Here is a 16,259-nt window from a genome sequence, read left to right on the forward strand (position 1 = left end):
TTCTTTCCTAAGATACTACTTAGTCCTAAGTTAGCTTTGTGAAACGGGCCCCTGATCAATGACGTATGTGACTTTCATGTTCTGTCTAGTAATTTCATAAGTGAGAATACATGATTAAGTTTAGATATCCAGCTGATGTTTTAAATTCATGACGAAAATGCATAATAAAATTTTGACTATTTTTACTTCTGAAATAAATACTTTTCTTCCTCCCCAAAGCCTCAGATGAGAGTTCCGTATATTTTAACATTTGTAGGATTTCCTTTGTTTATATCAATTCAAAATTCATATCTGAAATGTCACGGTCGGGAGGCGGTTAATTTATAACATCTGTCCGGTCCAAATCATTAAACCATAATTTAAAATAACAAAATGCTAATGTGGCATACCTACATGTAGTACGTGATGATCTTTAAAGGCATATCTCAAAGTTAAGATCATTATAACTATTTAGTCTAAAATAATAGTAATTCGATGATTGACGAAAAACATTACATTCTCATGCAATGTGTATATACTTAAGTACTGTTAACTGGGGAATTACCTAAAGGTAACATATAAATCTCTTGTAAATAGTTCAATTATCTCAGTAGCTTCATGTTTTGTTATTTTAGAAATGTAATTCAACACTGAAAAATCTATCTTGCTAATTTTTATGCTGCGCAATTTTCCATTCGAATTCCGATATGCTCGACCCATATCCACTCCTACTTATTGTGTTTTAAAGGTATACCTGTTTACGAAGTTTATCCATCAAGGCTTTTATTTTGGAATTTTTTTTTCAATGGTGTTTCCCCTCGAAATCTGAATTTTAAATTTAATGAAGTATCAAAAGAAGATTGCAATGAATAATTAATCATATAATTTTTTGATAATTATGCTTATTACCTACGTATTGAAGGTTTGCAATATAAAAATGAAGTGATTTTTTTTATGTCTGAATTATTTGACACTTCTAAGTAGTAAATTCAGAAAATCTAATATTCCCTACAATGTTACGGGTATGTTGGTCCAATGAACACATCAATGATTTCTCTCCTTCTACCTCTTTGTTCTTGAACAGGAAAAATATTACTCGAATAATATTTTTTAAATTATTTTTTATATACTGTATCAAGATTTTGTTTTGAGAATAATTTTAATCATGTAATTTTTTCTTCTTCTTTTTTTTACGGAAAACAAAAAATTTCCCTTGCCAGTATGGGTATCTACAACTAACATAATGTTTGTATAAAGTAGAAGATAACGACCAGTAATCAAGCTCAATATATATGAGCTTTGGTCATATGAAGTTTTTTTATTGGTTTAAAAATATTTGCAGATACCTGCACTGATTTATGTTCATTTTCTTATCAAAAGAATTCCATATATGATAAACAATAGTTGTGTGGTTTGACTTTCTCACTTTAGAAAGGTATAGGGAATTACAAAAACTTGAAAATTAAACTAGTAAGAACATTTTTACATACTACTTAATTATCATATATATATTTGTTCATAACGTCTTTAAATCTGAACTGATATAGGTTATTTTCATATCAAAAGAATTCCTGAAATAATGAGCAGTAGTTGTGTGGCTTGATTTAATAAATATTATTATAATAATATTATTATAATATATTATATTATAATATTATAATATAAATATTATTTATTAAATGAATTAATAAAACTTGAAAATTAAACTAGTAAGAATATTATTCCGTAAATAATTATATATTTGACTACAACGACTTTATGTCTGTGAATTTAAGATGAAGAGATATGACAAAGAACAGACAGAAATAGTTCAGATATTTTTTCAATCTATTTTCATATAGTTCAGATATTTTGTCAGTTACTCATAAAATGTAATCAACATGATTGCGAAATACCCTGCCGTCTCTCGAATTTGGAAACTTTCCTTCCGGGTTTGTCTTAGTATAGAGGTTACTTAGAAATTCAAAGTATTAAGTTTGTCACGTGAATACTAAAATTGAATCTGAGTTTTAAATCCAGCCCAATTTAAAAGAAAATGACTTTAAACAATTCATAATAAACATCTGAATTATTTTAATTTGTTGGATTTACCTATTTCTTGCTGAAGGTATGTCGTATGAAGATTTTCATATAATATATATATGTCTGCAATTTAAGAATTATTAGTTTTCTAGTCAAAGCTGTAATCGTTAAATTCTATTGATTCTCCTTCCCTCTGCATTTTCTCAAGCGGACAAAAGCATTAATGCATCTTTAATTTGATATACAAGGAATTTACAGAAATAGAAATAAAAATATTACAAATAAGTCTGTAGAATAATTTTTCATGGTTAACAAAAAATAATTCGTTCCAAAATGAGTATCTGCACGGAGAACAGCTAAAGAATTTGTCATTCAAGTACGTTTATAGATGTGTTCATTTTTTTTCTAAGTAAATATCTGCATGTGGATTGTTTTGATATTTTAACGGCATATCTTAGTATCCAAATATTTACATCCACTGAATATTTAAAGAAAACCATTATTAGTTCGTTTGTTTGTTGTTGTTTAACATTCCTCTCGAGAATTTTTCACTCATATGGAGACGCCACCACTTGCCGGTAGAGAGCTACAAATTTTGAACTATACTCGGCACTTAGGGCCATTGAGCAGTGAGGGATCTTTTTCGTGCCAGCACCTACTGCACCTACTGGGACCTCGGTTTATACGGTCTCATCCGAAGAAACGGTCACCACGTCCCCCAGTGGGATTCTAACCCGAGACGTAAGACTCTACGACTCTAGAGCAAACGCTCTAACCACTGCGCAACGCGGGCGACTTATCAGTTTGTAAACAACACTAGGCATATCACCTGTACAGATTTCTTGATCAGTAACTCTTCCTTCAATGAAACATACAATGGCGTACATGGACATATCAATGATACAATAACTAATCTTTTTAATCCTACTTTAAATAATTATTTATACAGATATAAATATAAACAATAAAAAATGTCTTTCTTTGGTTGTTAGTACGGGAATTAATGTCGCAGCTATTTTACAGAAAAAAATTACATAACCCGCTTGAACATTGATTTTAAGGTAATTCTACAAGTTCGGAGTGATAATTAGATAAAAAAAAACCAGAATACGTCTATGCAAAAAAATCTAATATTATAGTATTACAATTTTTTAGTTTTAGTGCAGGAGCGATTGCTGGCATTGTTTTCAGTTCTGTCGTTTTTTGACTCATCTTAATTCATATGATCATATACTTCTGCAGTCGAAGTAAATTGAAGCAAACAAATGTGTTGTTCTGCATTATACCACCGCAAACAAGCAAAAGATCGTCACATGTAAGTGTGTATAAGTAACCTCAAATAATTATTTGTTGTGATTTAATTAGGTTCCATTTCTTTTGCATAATTGTACATGATATTTATAACAGAATTTATAATTTCATGCTAAATTTAGATTAGGTTTTTTCTTTTACCTGACATCTGCGTAAGGTAGGGGTTAAAGATACGAAAAATTGAAAGTTTCTTGATAGACGTTAGTCTTTAATAAGACATGTATTCTACAACTTGCAAATTAATATGAAGATATGAAAGTTTAAAAAAAGATAATCTGCATCTAATCTTGAGTGTCAAATTAGAAGGTTCAAACAGACCTGATTAAAAACTTAAATTAGTTAACATGTTAACTTTATTAGAAAATAAGCACTGTAAAAAAGGTTGAGCTTTTTTCCATTCCTGTTGTATCTGATTAATATTATTTATAAAAATTCGAATTCTCGTTTCATCAATGATGGCTGTGAACATATACTAAAGATACTAGTAACTTTCAGAAAACGAGGAATCTAAAATGAGTTCTAATAACGGTTGGAAAAATGTCAACTAAAACAGTGTCCTCGAAACGAATATTGCCTGAATAAGTTTAAAACAGAATAAACAAAAAAGACCCTGAATTTATCCAGTGACTATTCATATATAATAACCATGATGCAAGTTTTTAGCATTGTAGATTAAACTGTTTTGATACATGCTTTTCAATTTTACAGCTAATTATATGGCTGGAGTTGCCTACTCTTCAAAGCCCTCGCAAAAATGGCTTTTCCTGAAGTAAACTTCCCTTCAAAGCTTTATCCACACGGCACACTTTATAATATTGCATTTCAGTATGGAATAGAAGACCCAAACCAGAAGTAAAAATTATGATACATTCTCTGGACAACAGTATGACAAAGTTCCATCTTCATACAGACCTACAAACGGCAAGAAAAAAAAAACACAACAAACAAACAAAAACAAAAACTTTATCTCCCTACCAAACACAAGGAAACATTACAATATCGAACTTAAAAAAAAATGACATGTACTAAACTACTTCGAAAGCCTTATCAATTTTCACTTGAAACTCATTTCAAATGCATATTGTGTGTTAAACATAAATTGTGCCATGCATACATGTGCGATTGTGAAATACATGCTCCGTCTGTCCTAAATTGATATGTATGGAAATCAGTTGTAAAAGGTTGTATTTTCATTTGAATTTATTATTTTTAAATTCAAATAATTTGTATACTTTATCAAATTTATATTTTTCTATACTTTTTAGTAAAAAGCAACAATGAGTAAGTGATCATCTGTTTCTTTGTTCATTTTTTCTAAGCGACAAATTGTGTGACCTGGTGTTAATTTATTGACCAGATTCAATTATATATTTTTTGTATATTTTTAAAATTAATTATTTGTTTATTTGAAATAAAATAAAAGTAATTACCATTTCCCCTAACACACACACCCTCACACACACACACACACACACCCTCACACACACACACACATATATACATATATATATATATATATATATATATATATATATATATATATATATATATATATATATATATATATATATATATATATATATATACTCAATGTTAAATTTTTGCCACCCTATGTATTTATAATTTTTAAAAATACATTTCCGTCACTCATTGTGACAGTACAATAAAACGCGTTTCTCTGTGTATATTTTTAAGCGTGACTATACACCAAAAAGGCATTTTGCTTATAATTAGAAGGAACGCATAGCAAACGTAAATTTTTAAAAAGTAATTTTTTATTCACCTCCTCTTCCTTGCGTTTCTTCTGCTCTGTCTTCCCGGTCCTCCACCGCACATTCTACGTACATCTTCCCCACTCCTGTCTACTTTGATTTATCCATTGTAAACTGTCCGCACCCAAACGCACTGACAAAAGATATTGACACTGATTTATTAAAGTTTAAAAGTTTCAAGCGCTATTCCGCAAATGCAAAAAAATTATCGTTATCAGTAAAATAGTTTTACACACCTATAAAAATTGAAAAGGAACAATGAGTATTAAAATCCCATGGACTTGGAGATTCTAAAGTTAAATATCTTCCGACTCATAAAAAACGATCATTTTACTTAACAAATAAACAATAGGCCATCAGCATTCAACAAGAATAAATTATTAAGAAAATTAAATTTTATAGGCTGTAAATACATGTACCGTCTTCCGTTCTTTTTTTTTTTCTTTTTTTTTTATTTTGTTTTTTTTTTTTTTAATGTTTTAGTCCAGTAAATTTTTCCATGTTTCAAAATTTTATATTATTTGAAGATATCTTCGATGATATTGGTTATTTCATATTATAAATATTCCAGAATTCATGAGCAGAAGTTATGGGTTTTGAACTTTTCACTTAAGATAGAATAGTGAATTAATAAAATGTTGATTCTGATATATATAGAATATTTTGCGATAATTGAATATATATTTTACAATAACGTTGTTAATTTGGAAATGATACTCTAAAACAAAAATATGGTATTGCTAAAGCATTCAAGAATATTTCAATTATTTTTTCTCAACAGCCTCGATGTTATTTAATCTTAAATTACGATAAAAACAACATGATTGCGAAATGCCCAACCTGTACTCTTAGGAATTTTCCATCCGGGTTTGCCTCAGTATAAAGGTACAGGTATATATATATAAAGACCATTCCGATTTTAGAAGTAATGAGTGTGACACTTGGAAACTCTCTGAATCTGAATTTTAAATCCAGGCCCGAATTAAAAAGAAGATGGCTTTAAATAATTCATCATACATGTATATGTTAATTTGTTGGATTTGTGTATTTCTTGTTGAAGGTATGTCGTATGACGATTTTCATAATTAACACACGCGCACACACGAAAAATAAATAAAAATAAAAAATAAATAAAAGAAAAATAAATAAAAATTTTAAAAAAAATGTACATAAATAATGTCCGTAAAATAGGAATTATGAGAATTCCAATGAAAGCGACACATCATTGATTCTCCCTCCCTTTGCATTATCTCCAGCGAACAAAATAATTAATACAACTTGTTATAGTGTAATTTACAGAAGTAGAATTTTAAAAAAAAGAATAAATCTGTCTGAATGATAATTTTTCATGGATAATTAGAAAATATTTCCTGCCAACAAGAGTATCTGCAACTTAGAGAAACTATAAAAATTGTCCTTCAAGTTCATGTTTATAATACTATTGATATGTTCGATTTTTTTTAAGTAAATACTGGTGCATTAATTGATTCTGTTTGTGGAATGTTTTGATATTTATGCGGCTTACCTTAGCATCCCAATTAAACTAAAGTGACCCTTGAACACATAGAATCATGTCATTTATCAAATTTAAATGCCGTTTAAAATTAAGTACAAAACCTAATTTCTTAATTTTCTTTTTTTTAGTACCGAATACGACGAAAGTTTGTAACCCAATCTCGAGATTCGTGGATAAAAATATTTGTAATGAATATAAATAAAAATACTGTATTTCACATAATATTCTCTCCTAAATCATTAGTATGACGATTTTTGAACGATTTTGATACACTGAAGCTCCGACAGTGGGTAACATTTCTTAAAATCATTGATGTAAGTTTTTTTTAATTAACATTGAACAAACAAAACAGACTTGAAACTGTTTCTAGTTTGTTTTCGTTTTGTTTGTTAGTTGTTTGTTTCAGCAACAGTGGAACCCGTTTGTTTTACTCATTTTATTTTTATACAATGCAAAGAAAACAAAAGATTTTTTTAAAAAAATCAAGGATCAAATATATTCAATATTTCTAGTGTATCAATCTAATCTTGATTTATCTCCAGTATACAGTAATGAAGTGGAACCAAATGAAGTGGAACTTTTAATAGATTTATGATCAGCTAGAGCATTATATATTGTTTCTTACGAATGGCATAGATATGCTTTGAGGAGGTGACTCCTGCACACTAAAGCGTATATTAAATGCGTAAAAAATCCCGATTTTAAACAGGAAGTTTTTTTTTCGGTTTAATGATTTTACAGAAGTTGTAAACAGTCAGGAGTAGTACACGTATCGCACAGAAAGTATTAGCTGGTTTTGTGTTGTACATCAAATACTGACGTGTCACTTATCTTTCCCTTTTATGGTATATACTTGAGAACAAATTATTATCCCCTTGAAAAAGCAACATTCAAAACAAAAGTCAACATATTTTACTAAGAGTATCCAAATATGATACGATTTTACAGCAGTATGCTTAAGAGTTTAAGTTACATGATTTTAATTTGACAAGAACAAATTTTTTTTTATCTTTCCAAGTTTGTGATGCAAGATTCAGGGCCAGATTTCGGTTCAGGTACACCAGCTACAGCTCGTATGGGTACTATGGATCCTCCTCTGGGTAAGTTATACTGGACCATCTCACTTGTATTGTTCTTGAGAAGCATATTACTTTCTCATACCCAGAAATCAAGGCATGAACATTAACTTTAAGGTGATGTTACAAGTTTGAGGTCATAATTAGATATTATGTTCAGAATATGTCAATTTCAAAAACTTAATATTATAATACATTTTATTTTAGTTTGAGTGACGGAGCTATTGCTGGTATTGTTTCCGGTTCTGTCGTTTTCTGTATCATATTAATTTGTATCATCGTATGCTGCTGCAGTAAGAAAAAAGAAGCGAACAAAGGTGTTGTTTTGCATTATAACCCAAACCAGCAAAAGATCAACACATGTAAGTGTGTATAAGTAATTTAAATAATATGATGGTTGAAAAATGGTAATCCAAGTACCAGCATCTTAGCTGGAGTATCAAATTAGAATATGCGAACAGACCTGATGTTAATCTAAAATTAAAAACGTTAACTTCAAGATTAGTAAATAATCACTGAGGTCATAAAAATACTGGGATGTCAATCAAACCAACATATTGTGTAATACACATTATATGTGAAATTATCCAATTGAGTACATGTACATATCACATAATTACAACAAACATCAAACACCTAAGGGGCCTACCCAGTACTAGATGATAAAACAAAAGCAAAAAAGGTGGCCAAAAATCTGTCTATACATATATGATATGTATTGGTCAATTACAAAGGTGATAACTACCGGTAAACAGCTGGGTGAGGGAGGGTAGCTTATGGATAATAGCTGCTACACTCGACAAAAACAAAAATGATAATAAAGGTGCTGATCAGCTATTGGATGAAAAAAAGATAAAGAGGTACCCGACAGGGTGCATTTAGAAACCACTCACAAAAACAAAAAAATTTGTATTGCGATTGGATGAAAATCTACACAAAGAAACCCCTGATGGGATGCATTACGAAACATCTTGCATAAACAAAAGGAGGTCAAAATGTGATAATAAAATTGAATTTAAAAAAATCAATGTATATTAAATACTGGATTTAACACATCGCACTTAACTTAAAACAATTTGATACCATAAATCTATATTTAAGTAAAACTTCTTCAATCCCAGCAATTTCTTCCAGTAAACCTGAATTTTTGCCAAAATAAATAAATAAATATATAAATAAATGAAAATAAATGAATGAAAAAAAAAAATAGAAACAACAGAACAATTTTGATGTGGTTCCTAAATGTCATTTATTAAAAATGAAAATTAAATCAAAATGTAATAAAAATAATTGAAGGCCAATCAAAGCAACATACATATATATAATGTATAATACACATTAAAGGTAAAATTGACCAAATTCAGCACATACTTTGCAATTACAACAAACATAAAACATCAAAGGGGTCTCCCAGTATACTACATTAAGCAACAAAAGCAAAGAGGTGCCAACAATTATACTACGGGCAAAGTTCGAGTTCCAATACTGATTTGGGGAAAACAACAACAACAAAAAAAAAAACAGCGTCTTCAAAATGAAGAGATGCATAGAATATATAAAAAGACGCTAAATTTATTCACTGACCACTCATATTAAACCATGCAAGTTTTCAGCATTATAGATTAAACTGTTTTATTGATAAACCCTATTCAATTTTACAGCAAATTGTAAGGCTGGAGTTACCTACCCATCAAATCCCTCCACAAGAACGGCTACTCCTGGAGTTAACTCCCCTTCACAACCTTATCCATACGGCACACAGTATAATACTGCATTTCAGTATGGAACAGAGGACCCAGACCGGAAGTATGACAAAGCTCCACCACCATACAACGCTTCAAATGGACAAAATAATGTAACTACTTTGTCTCCCTACCACACACAAGGAACCGTTTCAGTATCGAACATAAAAGTACCTCCCCCATAAAAGGAAGGACGTGTGATATAGTACTTTGAAATCCTGAAACATGAAACTATAATTTTATATGAATATAATGTGTAAAACATAAATTGTACCATGTATACATTTGTGATTGTGAAATACATGTATATGCTCTGTCTTTCCTATGTATATGTCTATGCAAATCATATGTAACAGGTATTTTCATTTGAATTTATTTTTTAATACCCAAATAATTGTTATACTTTATCAAAGTTTATCAAAGTACTTTTTAATGAATAAACAACAATGAATTAGTTACCATTTTTTTCTTTATACATTCAATCTAAGCGACAAATTGTGTGTTTTAATGTTCATTTATTTACCAGAGTCAAGTAAATCAATTCAGTATTATTTGAATACGAATAAAATTTATTATTTCTTTCTTTGGTTTATTTTGAATTAGTGTACAAATACAGTAAAATTTGTTTATTACGAACTCGGATATAGCGAATTAACGGAAATAGCGAACTGATTTTGTGTCCCCCAGGGGTTAAGATAACGAAATTTACATTTTTATAACAAATTTTCACAGATCTCAATGTTTAATTTAAAATATTGAACTGACTTTACTTATGTAAATATTTTAAATTTGAAATTCAATTCCCCCGAAAATATTATTTGTTAAATGTATACGTCACTTTGTCGCCCGCGTGGCACAGTGGTTAGGATCTAAAGCGGTTGCTCTAGAGTCGCGGAGTAAGGAGTTGATCCTTACATCGCGGGTTCGAATCCCATTGTGGGACGTGGAGACCGGTCCTTCGGATGAGACCGTATAAACCGAGGTCCCGTGTCGCAGTAGGTGCTGGCACGAAAAAGATCCCTCACTGCTCAATGGCCCTAAGTGCCGAGTATAGGTCAAAATTTGTAGCTCTCCATCGGCAAGTGGTGGCATCTCCATATGAGTGAAAAATTCTCGAGAGGGACGTTAAACAATAAACAAACAAACAAAAAAATATACGTCACTTTTGTAAAAAAAATTTAAAAAGATTTAAAGAAAGAAAGAAAGAAAGATTTTTAATGAAAACATACCCTATTCATCAATGGATCTTTAATTCAAACACTAAGAGCTCGTTCAGGAGGGTTTCCTTATAAGGCAAAAAGTATATTGACTTTTTATTGCATGATTGTTGTACTGTTCATTAATTGAAAAAAGTAATGGTATCTAGATTCCTCAAACATCAAATGTACTAATTATTCTACAATGTACTAATTATTCTACAATAAACATTTTATATGATTTTTAGTAAACAGTGTTTTATGGTATTAATGGTATCTAGATTCCTCAAACATCAAATGTACTAATTATTCTACAATGTACTAATTATTCTACAATAAACATTTTATATGATTTTTAGTAAACAGTGTTTTAATTAAAAAAAAATAATCGCCCAATACCAAAAGCTTATCGATTCATTTTATGAACGAAAAAACATTTACAGTGTACCGTTCAGCACTCTTTACAATTAAATAATATGCATAGTTATACTGGAATTTCTGGTGAGATTTTTTGTAGAGAGAAAGCAAATTTAATTAACTTGAGTTTACTTTTTTGAAAAGTTGTAAAAGGTTTAGCCGATTTTTATAATATTGAGGAAAAAATCCCTTCCTTTTCCCATCTTTTGAATGTTTCTGGGCCGTCAAGAACAGACGCACCTATTTGTTATGGGTTAATATTTCGTAACACATTTTCACACACAATGTAACTTGTTGACAAACTTTATGGTTCAAGTATTTAATCGAGAAACTACGTTTGTGAAATTGCTTCCTTGATTGAACACAAGAAATGGCTGTGGACAAATCAATATATTTAGTTATTTTTTGGATATTACTAATGTTCCTAGAAGGTATCTTGTCATATCCGATAACCATATATTATTCTGAAATGAATTACGAACCAAGTATCATTTATTTAGGTCTTCTTCTGACAGTAAGGGTACCAGCTGCTGTTTATTCCTCAGCGGAAGCTCCTACTTTCATTTAACCTTTTCTGAAATTATATTTTTTAAATTTTAATTTCATAATTCATAATGAAAAAGACACATTTCTATAAATATAAGGAAGCACACACACCCTCAGATGTTTACTATTTATAGAAAGAGACTTGAAGATTCCAAAAGAAGTTAATTCCTGTAATTGAAACTTTGGAAAAATAGAAACAGTAATAAAAAGGGGGGATCCATTTGACAAATATTAGTAAAAAATACACATGATCTAAAGAAATCAGGAAGGAAAATTACACAGCACACACACTTTTACAATCACTGTCTGCTAGAATCATGTGTAGATATTTTAAATAATTTGTCCTCATTATTAAACCATGTGACCTATATAATAACACAAATTATATTGTAGGATAGGAGAATTACAGGCTTTCTATATATGTGCGTCCGCTGCAACCTAACAGCCTAAGGTTATTGAACCTAATTGATTTGTTTGATTTTTTTGTCTTTTCTGTATTTCGATTAATTTTTATGAAAATTGAATTAACAAAAGGGGTGTATATTTTAACTGTATTTATTTAGCGTGATAAAAACTGTAAAAATCATACTTACTACCTACGAGTTGCGCTGATTATAACTTCTATCCCATAAGGAGTAGAATATCAAAACAATAAGGGATCGTGAACCCTGCATTTGTTTATGCCTCTATTGTTCACGTCTAATTGTCTAAAATGTATGCCAAACGAACTCTTAACTGATTCATAATATTTCTTTCCTCGCTCTCTCTCTTCCTTATTTATCATTATTACTATTAATATTATTATCATATTTAAAAAAATCATATTATTTTATGTCATATTATATTATACATAGTGTTTCAACAAATATGTCCCGATTTTGAGGTTTCCAAAAAAAGGTTATGATGTAATTATAAATATTATATAGAAGGAAATTTAGCAAAAATGTCAAGAATATAAGCGTACAATTTCATCAATAAAGCTTGATCATTAAGACAGGCATTTTTAAAACATTGACATCACTGACAGTTTTCGATTTGTCATTTTATAATGTCTTCCAAATGGCCGTCAGTTTCATTTCGTTTCTGAAGTTTTATATTGCTAAAATTTGGACACATTTAAAAATTGTTTCCCAGAAAGATACTTCTCTTCTAAGTTCATCTTCATCGAAATCATATTCACCAGAATTGGGTTATCCCCTTTGCATAAAAAAATTAATAATATCAATATAGTTATCTCTTGTATCATCCTTTTATAAAACTGACATGATTTTTTATGATATAGTCAATACGTAAAATGAACTAGCAGTATGTTTGAGCATAAAAAATTGTGTTTAGATCTATAATATATATTGAGGAAAAACATACGATAAAATACAGTTGTTGTTTTAGATATAGACGCCCCCAAAAATTATATCTTATAATATTATTATGAATCGTAAATGAACACTTTAGATTTGTTTTAACAGATTGTGATGGGAATTACAGATATTATAGTCCATATATGTATTCTTACAATAACTATAGGTAAGTGATATCTTTTATATATTAAACTTATCTAAATAATGATTATAATGCTTTGAGCTAACCGGAATAAAATATAAATTAAAAAACATGACCTGTACCGCAAATCATACTTTTTTCTCTTTTAAATACACAAGAACTTTTTAATGGATATTGGAGAGTACTGTCCTTTCTGACATATTTCATTTTGTCAAATAAAATCTGCAACATGACTATTTTAGTCATGTTGCAGATTTTATTTGACAAAATGAAATATGTCAGAAAGGACAGTACGTGACATTTTCAATATCAGTATATAAATACTGATATTGAAAATGCCACGTACTTTTTTTTACCGTAATGTAATACAAATCAGTAAGGATGTTTAGATTTATGGCAATAATGGCTTAAGGAGGGATTCTTGTCTGGTTTCTGACTAGATGAAATATTCAAAGTATATTTGCTTATATGTTTTATATATTTAGATGTAAGAGATTTAAAAGATCATATTTTTTCATCATCACAATTGTACAATTTTAAATAGAAATGGTAAACTGAGTTTGAAATCTAGCAGGAACTATATTTTTGGCGGAATGGCGGCGTATGAAAATATCTTTTTCTGCCTCTCAAAATTATTATAGAACAATGAATTTAGTTACACAATCAAAGACTGAAGAAATTAATTTTTAATTGTAAATTAAATTAATAATAAGGGACTAAAGTCTTAAATATATCAAATAAATATGATTTTCCAAAAAAAACTACAATTATGTTAGCTTTTAAAAGCTTCCAATCTAAGTACAGATTTTAGCCAAAAATCCGTAAAAAGTGGGGTTTTTTTTCTCTCTTAGTAATTATAAACGATCAAAACTTCCTATTTTATATCATTTTGTATCTTTATGTGACATCTTCACCATATGTGAAAATAAGAAAAATTTAAATATAGGAAGCATATAAAAATAACTAAATATCCTAAAAATGTAAGAAAAATCTAGAAAAATCGGATTAGCCAATATCCATTTTAGTTAAATTATTTATGTCAATTTGGTACTATCATCTTATAGACCCTATATGGTAATATCTCTTTATGCAAAAAGAAAAACATTTAATCTTTTGAACTAGAAGTAGTCATCGCATGATTGGCAACAGTAATTTTTTATTCTTAATGTCCAGAGAAAAGTTAATGACCTTGACCTGACCTTGCCTCTAATATAAAAAGGTCAGATTTAATCTAACTGATACCATCACTTAATGATATTGTGCTCTTGATTCTGTGAAATTTCATTGATTTTTGAATACTAGAAATATGAGAAGAATCCCTCCTTAACAAAAACTAATGTTTCGTCATACAGTTAATTGTTATTTTTAGTTCCAGTGGCGGATTAATTGGTGGAATCATGACAAGCATTGGGTTTTCTATCATTATACTTTTTACCATCATATGCTGCTGCTGTAAAGGAAGTAAAGCAAATACTAACACTCGTAGTGTGATGTACTTGCATTCAGGAAACCAACAGAGGATAGTAACATGTAGGTTCTTATACTGAAACATCATTCCTTCCGAATTAATGCATACTATGTATGCCTATAATAGTCTATAAATACGTGCAATCTGATGACAACCGCAATTCTTTCCGGCTAAAGTTTGACAACTGTACATTTTTTTAATGGTAAACAGGTGTTAACAAGATATATTGAAACGTTAAAAATCTTTCTCCTATGTCGAGGTACACAGATGATTCTTTAACATATGGAACTTGAGATTAACATATTCAGGATTGAGAAAATTACAATCCTGTCAACCCCTTAGAAGAGATGTATTAAAACTGAAACAGCGCATCCAAGTAATGAAATCCTAATAATTATTATGTCGTTTAATTTTACAGCAAATAGAAATGTCGGAATTCACTACCCAGCACATCCCGATACAGCAAATTCTGCTGCCGGAGTTTATTCCCCTGCACAACTTTCTTCATACTATGGACAATATAACACTGCTTTTCAATATGGAATTGAACTGCCAGATCAGAAATTTGATACTGCTCCTCTTCCACCATCATATGAATCAGTGGTTGATCAAAATAGAGTGATGCCCCCTCCTTATCCAACGCAGGAAGAAAATGCGTCAAACATGACAGATCCCCCACCATATAAAGCATAACGTGAATTTTAAATTTTTCATTAGTTATCCCTGTCTGAGACATACTTATACTATTATTTATGCATTAATTACATTGTACATGTATTTGGTTTTGTACGTATTATGATATTTTTCTATTTGAATCCATTCAGTATGTATACATTTTTTATTTATCTTTGATTAGGAACATTAAAATTTTTCACTCATGTTGGAAAACTACCATTGCAGTGAAAGGCTGCGAATTTAGACCTGAAATAGCTGAAATTGCATGAACTCCCTGGCCAAGTTCAAATCCAAGAATTCAATTGTAGAAGTTGAAAGAATTGTGTTCTTTTTAGACAAACCTATCTTTAGCCATATTCAAAACTGTATGCATACTCAACACAAAAAAGAAAACAATTTAGTATACTCAACAAAAAATGTTCAGGGTTATGAAAATCTTCATTCATAATTTCTATATTGAAAAAGTATATTTAATCAAAATAAATCGTAAAGTTTCTTCTGTAAAGTAACAACACATCTGATAAAAAAAAATAATGGTAAATGTTCACTTGGACAAAAAAAAAAACAAGACCAACAATTATGGACATCCTCCTTATCAGAGTGAATTTCCATATCCAGTAATTGCATAATTTGTTTAATTCAAAAACAGCAATTGATCCAACAAATGTTAAAACTTTGTGTGGCCTCGAATAACAACCCTACATTGCCTGGGGAAACTTCGAATGAGTGAACTGATGGTCCTTTGGGGAATGCAATCCCATTCCTCTTAAAGAGCAACTTCAAGTTCATTGATATTGGATGGAGCAGAAGGATTCTTCGGTCTACACACTCGACGCCTTCCATTATTAAAATCCACACAGAATTTGGATGAAAAGAGTACAGATCTCAAGTGACGCATTTGACAATTTGCATGTTCTCGTGCAAACTCCAGTCTCTTTACTCTGTTGTCTGCAGTCAAAATTGAGCGTGTGGCAGGCCATCTTGCTTTCAAGTTAGCTTCACGAAGCCTATTCCTGCAAGTTTGATTAGAAATGTTTAC

At 29.9% G+C, this 16,259-nt stretch overlaps 2 protein-coding genes across 2 annotated transcripts; both read left to right on the forward strand.

The window, feature by feature from the left end:
• The first annotated feature begins 6,070 nt into the window (after window positions 1–6,070).
• On the forward strand, window positions 6,071–9,799 carry LOC133171858 (uncharacterized). Its single transcript, XM_061306650.1, has 4 exons — window positions 6,071–6,144; window positions 7,619–7,700; window positions 7,884–8,038; window positions 9,338–9,799. The coding sequence occupies exons 1-4, from the start codon at window positions 6,078–6,080 to the stop codon at window positions 9,601–9,603; spliced, it is 570 nt and encodes a 189-aa protein (XP_061162634.1). The 5' UTR covers window positions 6,071–6,077; the 3' UTR covers window positions 9,604–9,799.
• A 1,632-nt stretch (window positions 9,800–11,431) lies between these two features.
• On the forward strand, window positions 11,432–15,407 carry LOC133171834 (uncharacterized). The gene is made up of 4 exons (XM_061306632.1): window positions 11,432–11,462; window positions 13,044–13,101; window positions 14,447–14,607; window positions 14,964–15,407. The coding sequence occupies exons 1-4, from the start codon at window positions 11,450–11,452 to the stop codon at window positions 15,236–15,238; spliced, it is 507 nt and encodes a 168-aa protein (XP_061162616.1). The 5' UTR covers window positions 11,432–11,449; the 3' UTR covers window positions 15,239–15,407.
• The last annotated feature ends 852 nt before the right edge of the window (window positions 15,408–16,259 follow it).

The sequence above is a fragment of the Saccostrea echinata genome, unplaced genomic scaffold (assembly GCF_033153115.1).
Source record: "Saccostrea echinata isolate AGI-Se365-2 ecotype Australia unplaced genomic scaffold, CSIRO_AGI_Sech_v1 ptg000054l, whole genome shotgun sequence".
Lineage (NCBI taxonomy): Eukaryota > Metazoa > Mollusca > Bivalvia > Ostreida > Ostreidae > Saccostrea > Saccostrea echinata.

Coding starts and splice junctions, on each gene's coding strand:
- LOC133171858 (XM_061306650.1), top strand. CDS start 6,078: ATGGCTTTAAATAATTCATCATACATGTATATGTTAATTTGTTGGATT. Junction 7,701..7,883: donor TACTATGGATCCTCCTCTGG/GTAAGTTATACT, acceptor ATTTTATTTTAG/TTTGAGTGACGGAGCTATTG. Junction 8,039..9,337: donor CCAGCAAAAGATCAACACAT/GTAAGTGTGTAT, acceptor TCAATTTTACAG/CAAATTGTAAGGCTGGAGTT.
- LOC133171834 (XM_061306632.1), top strand. Junction 13,102..14,446: donor TATTCTTACAATAACTATAG/GTAAGTGATATC, acceptor TGTTATTTTTAG/TTCCAGTGGCGGATTAATTG. Junction 14,608..14,963: donor CCAACAGAGGATAGTAACAT/GTAGGTTCTTAT, acceptor TTAATTTTACAG/CAAATAGAAATGTCGGAATT.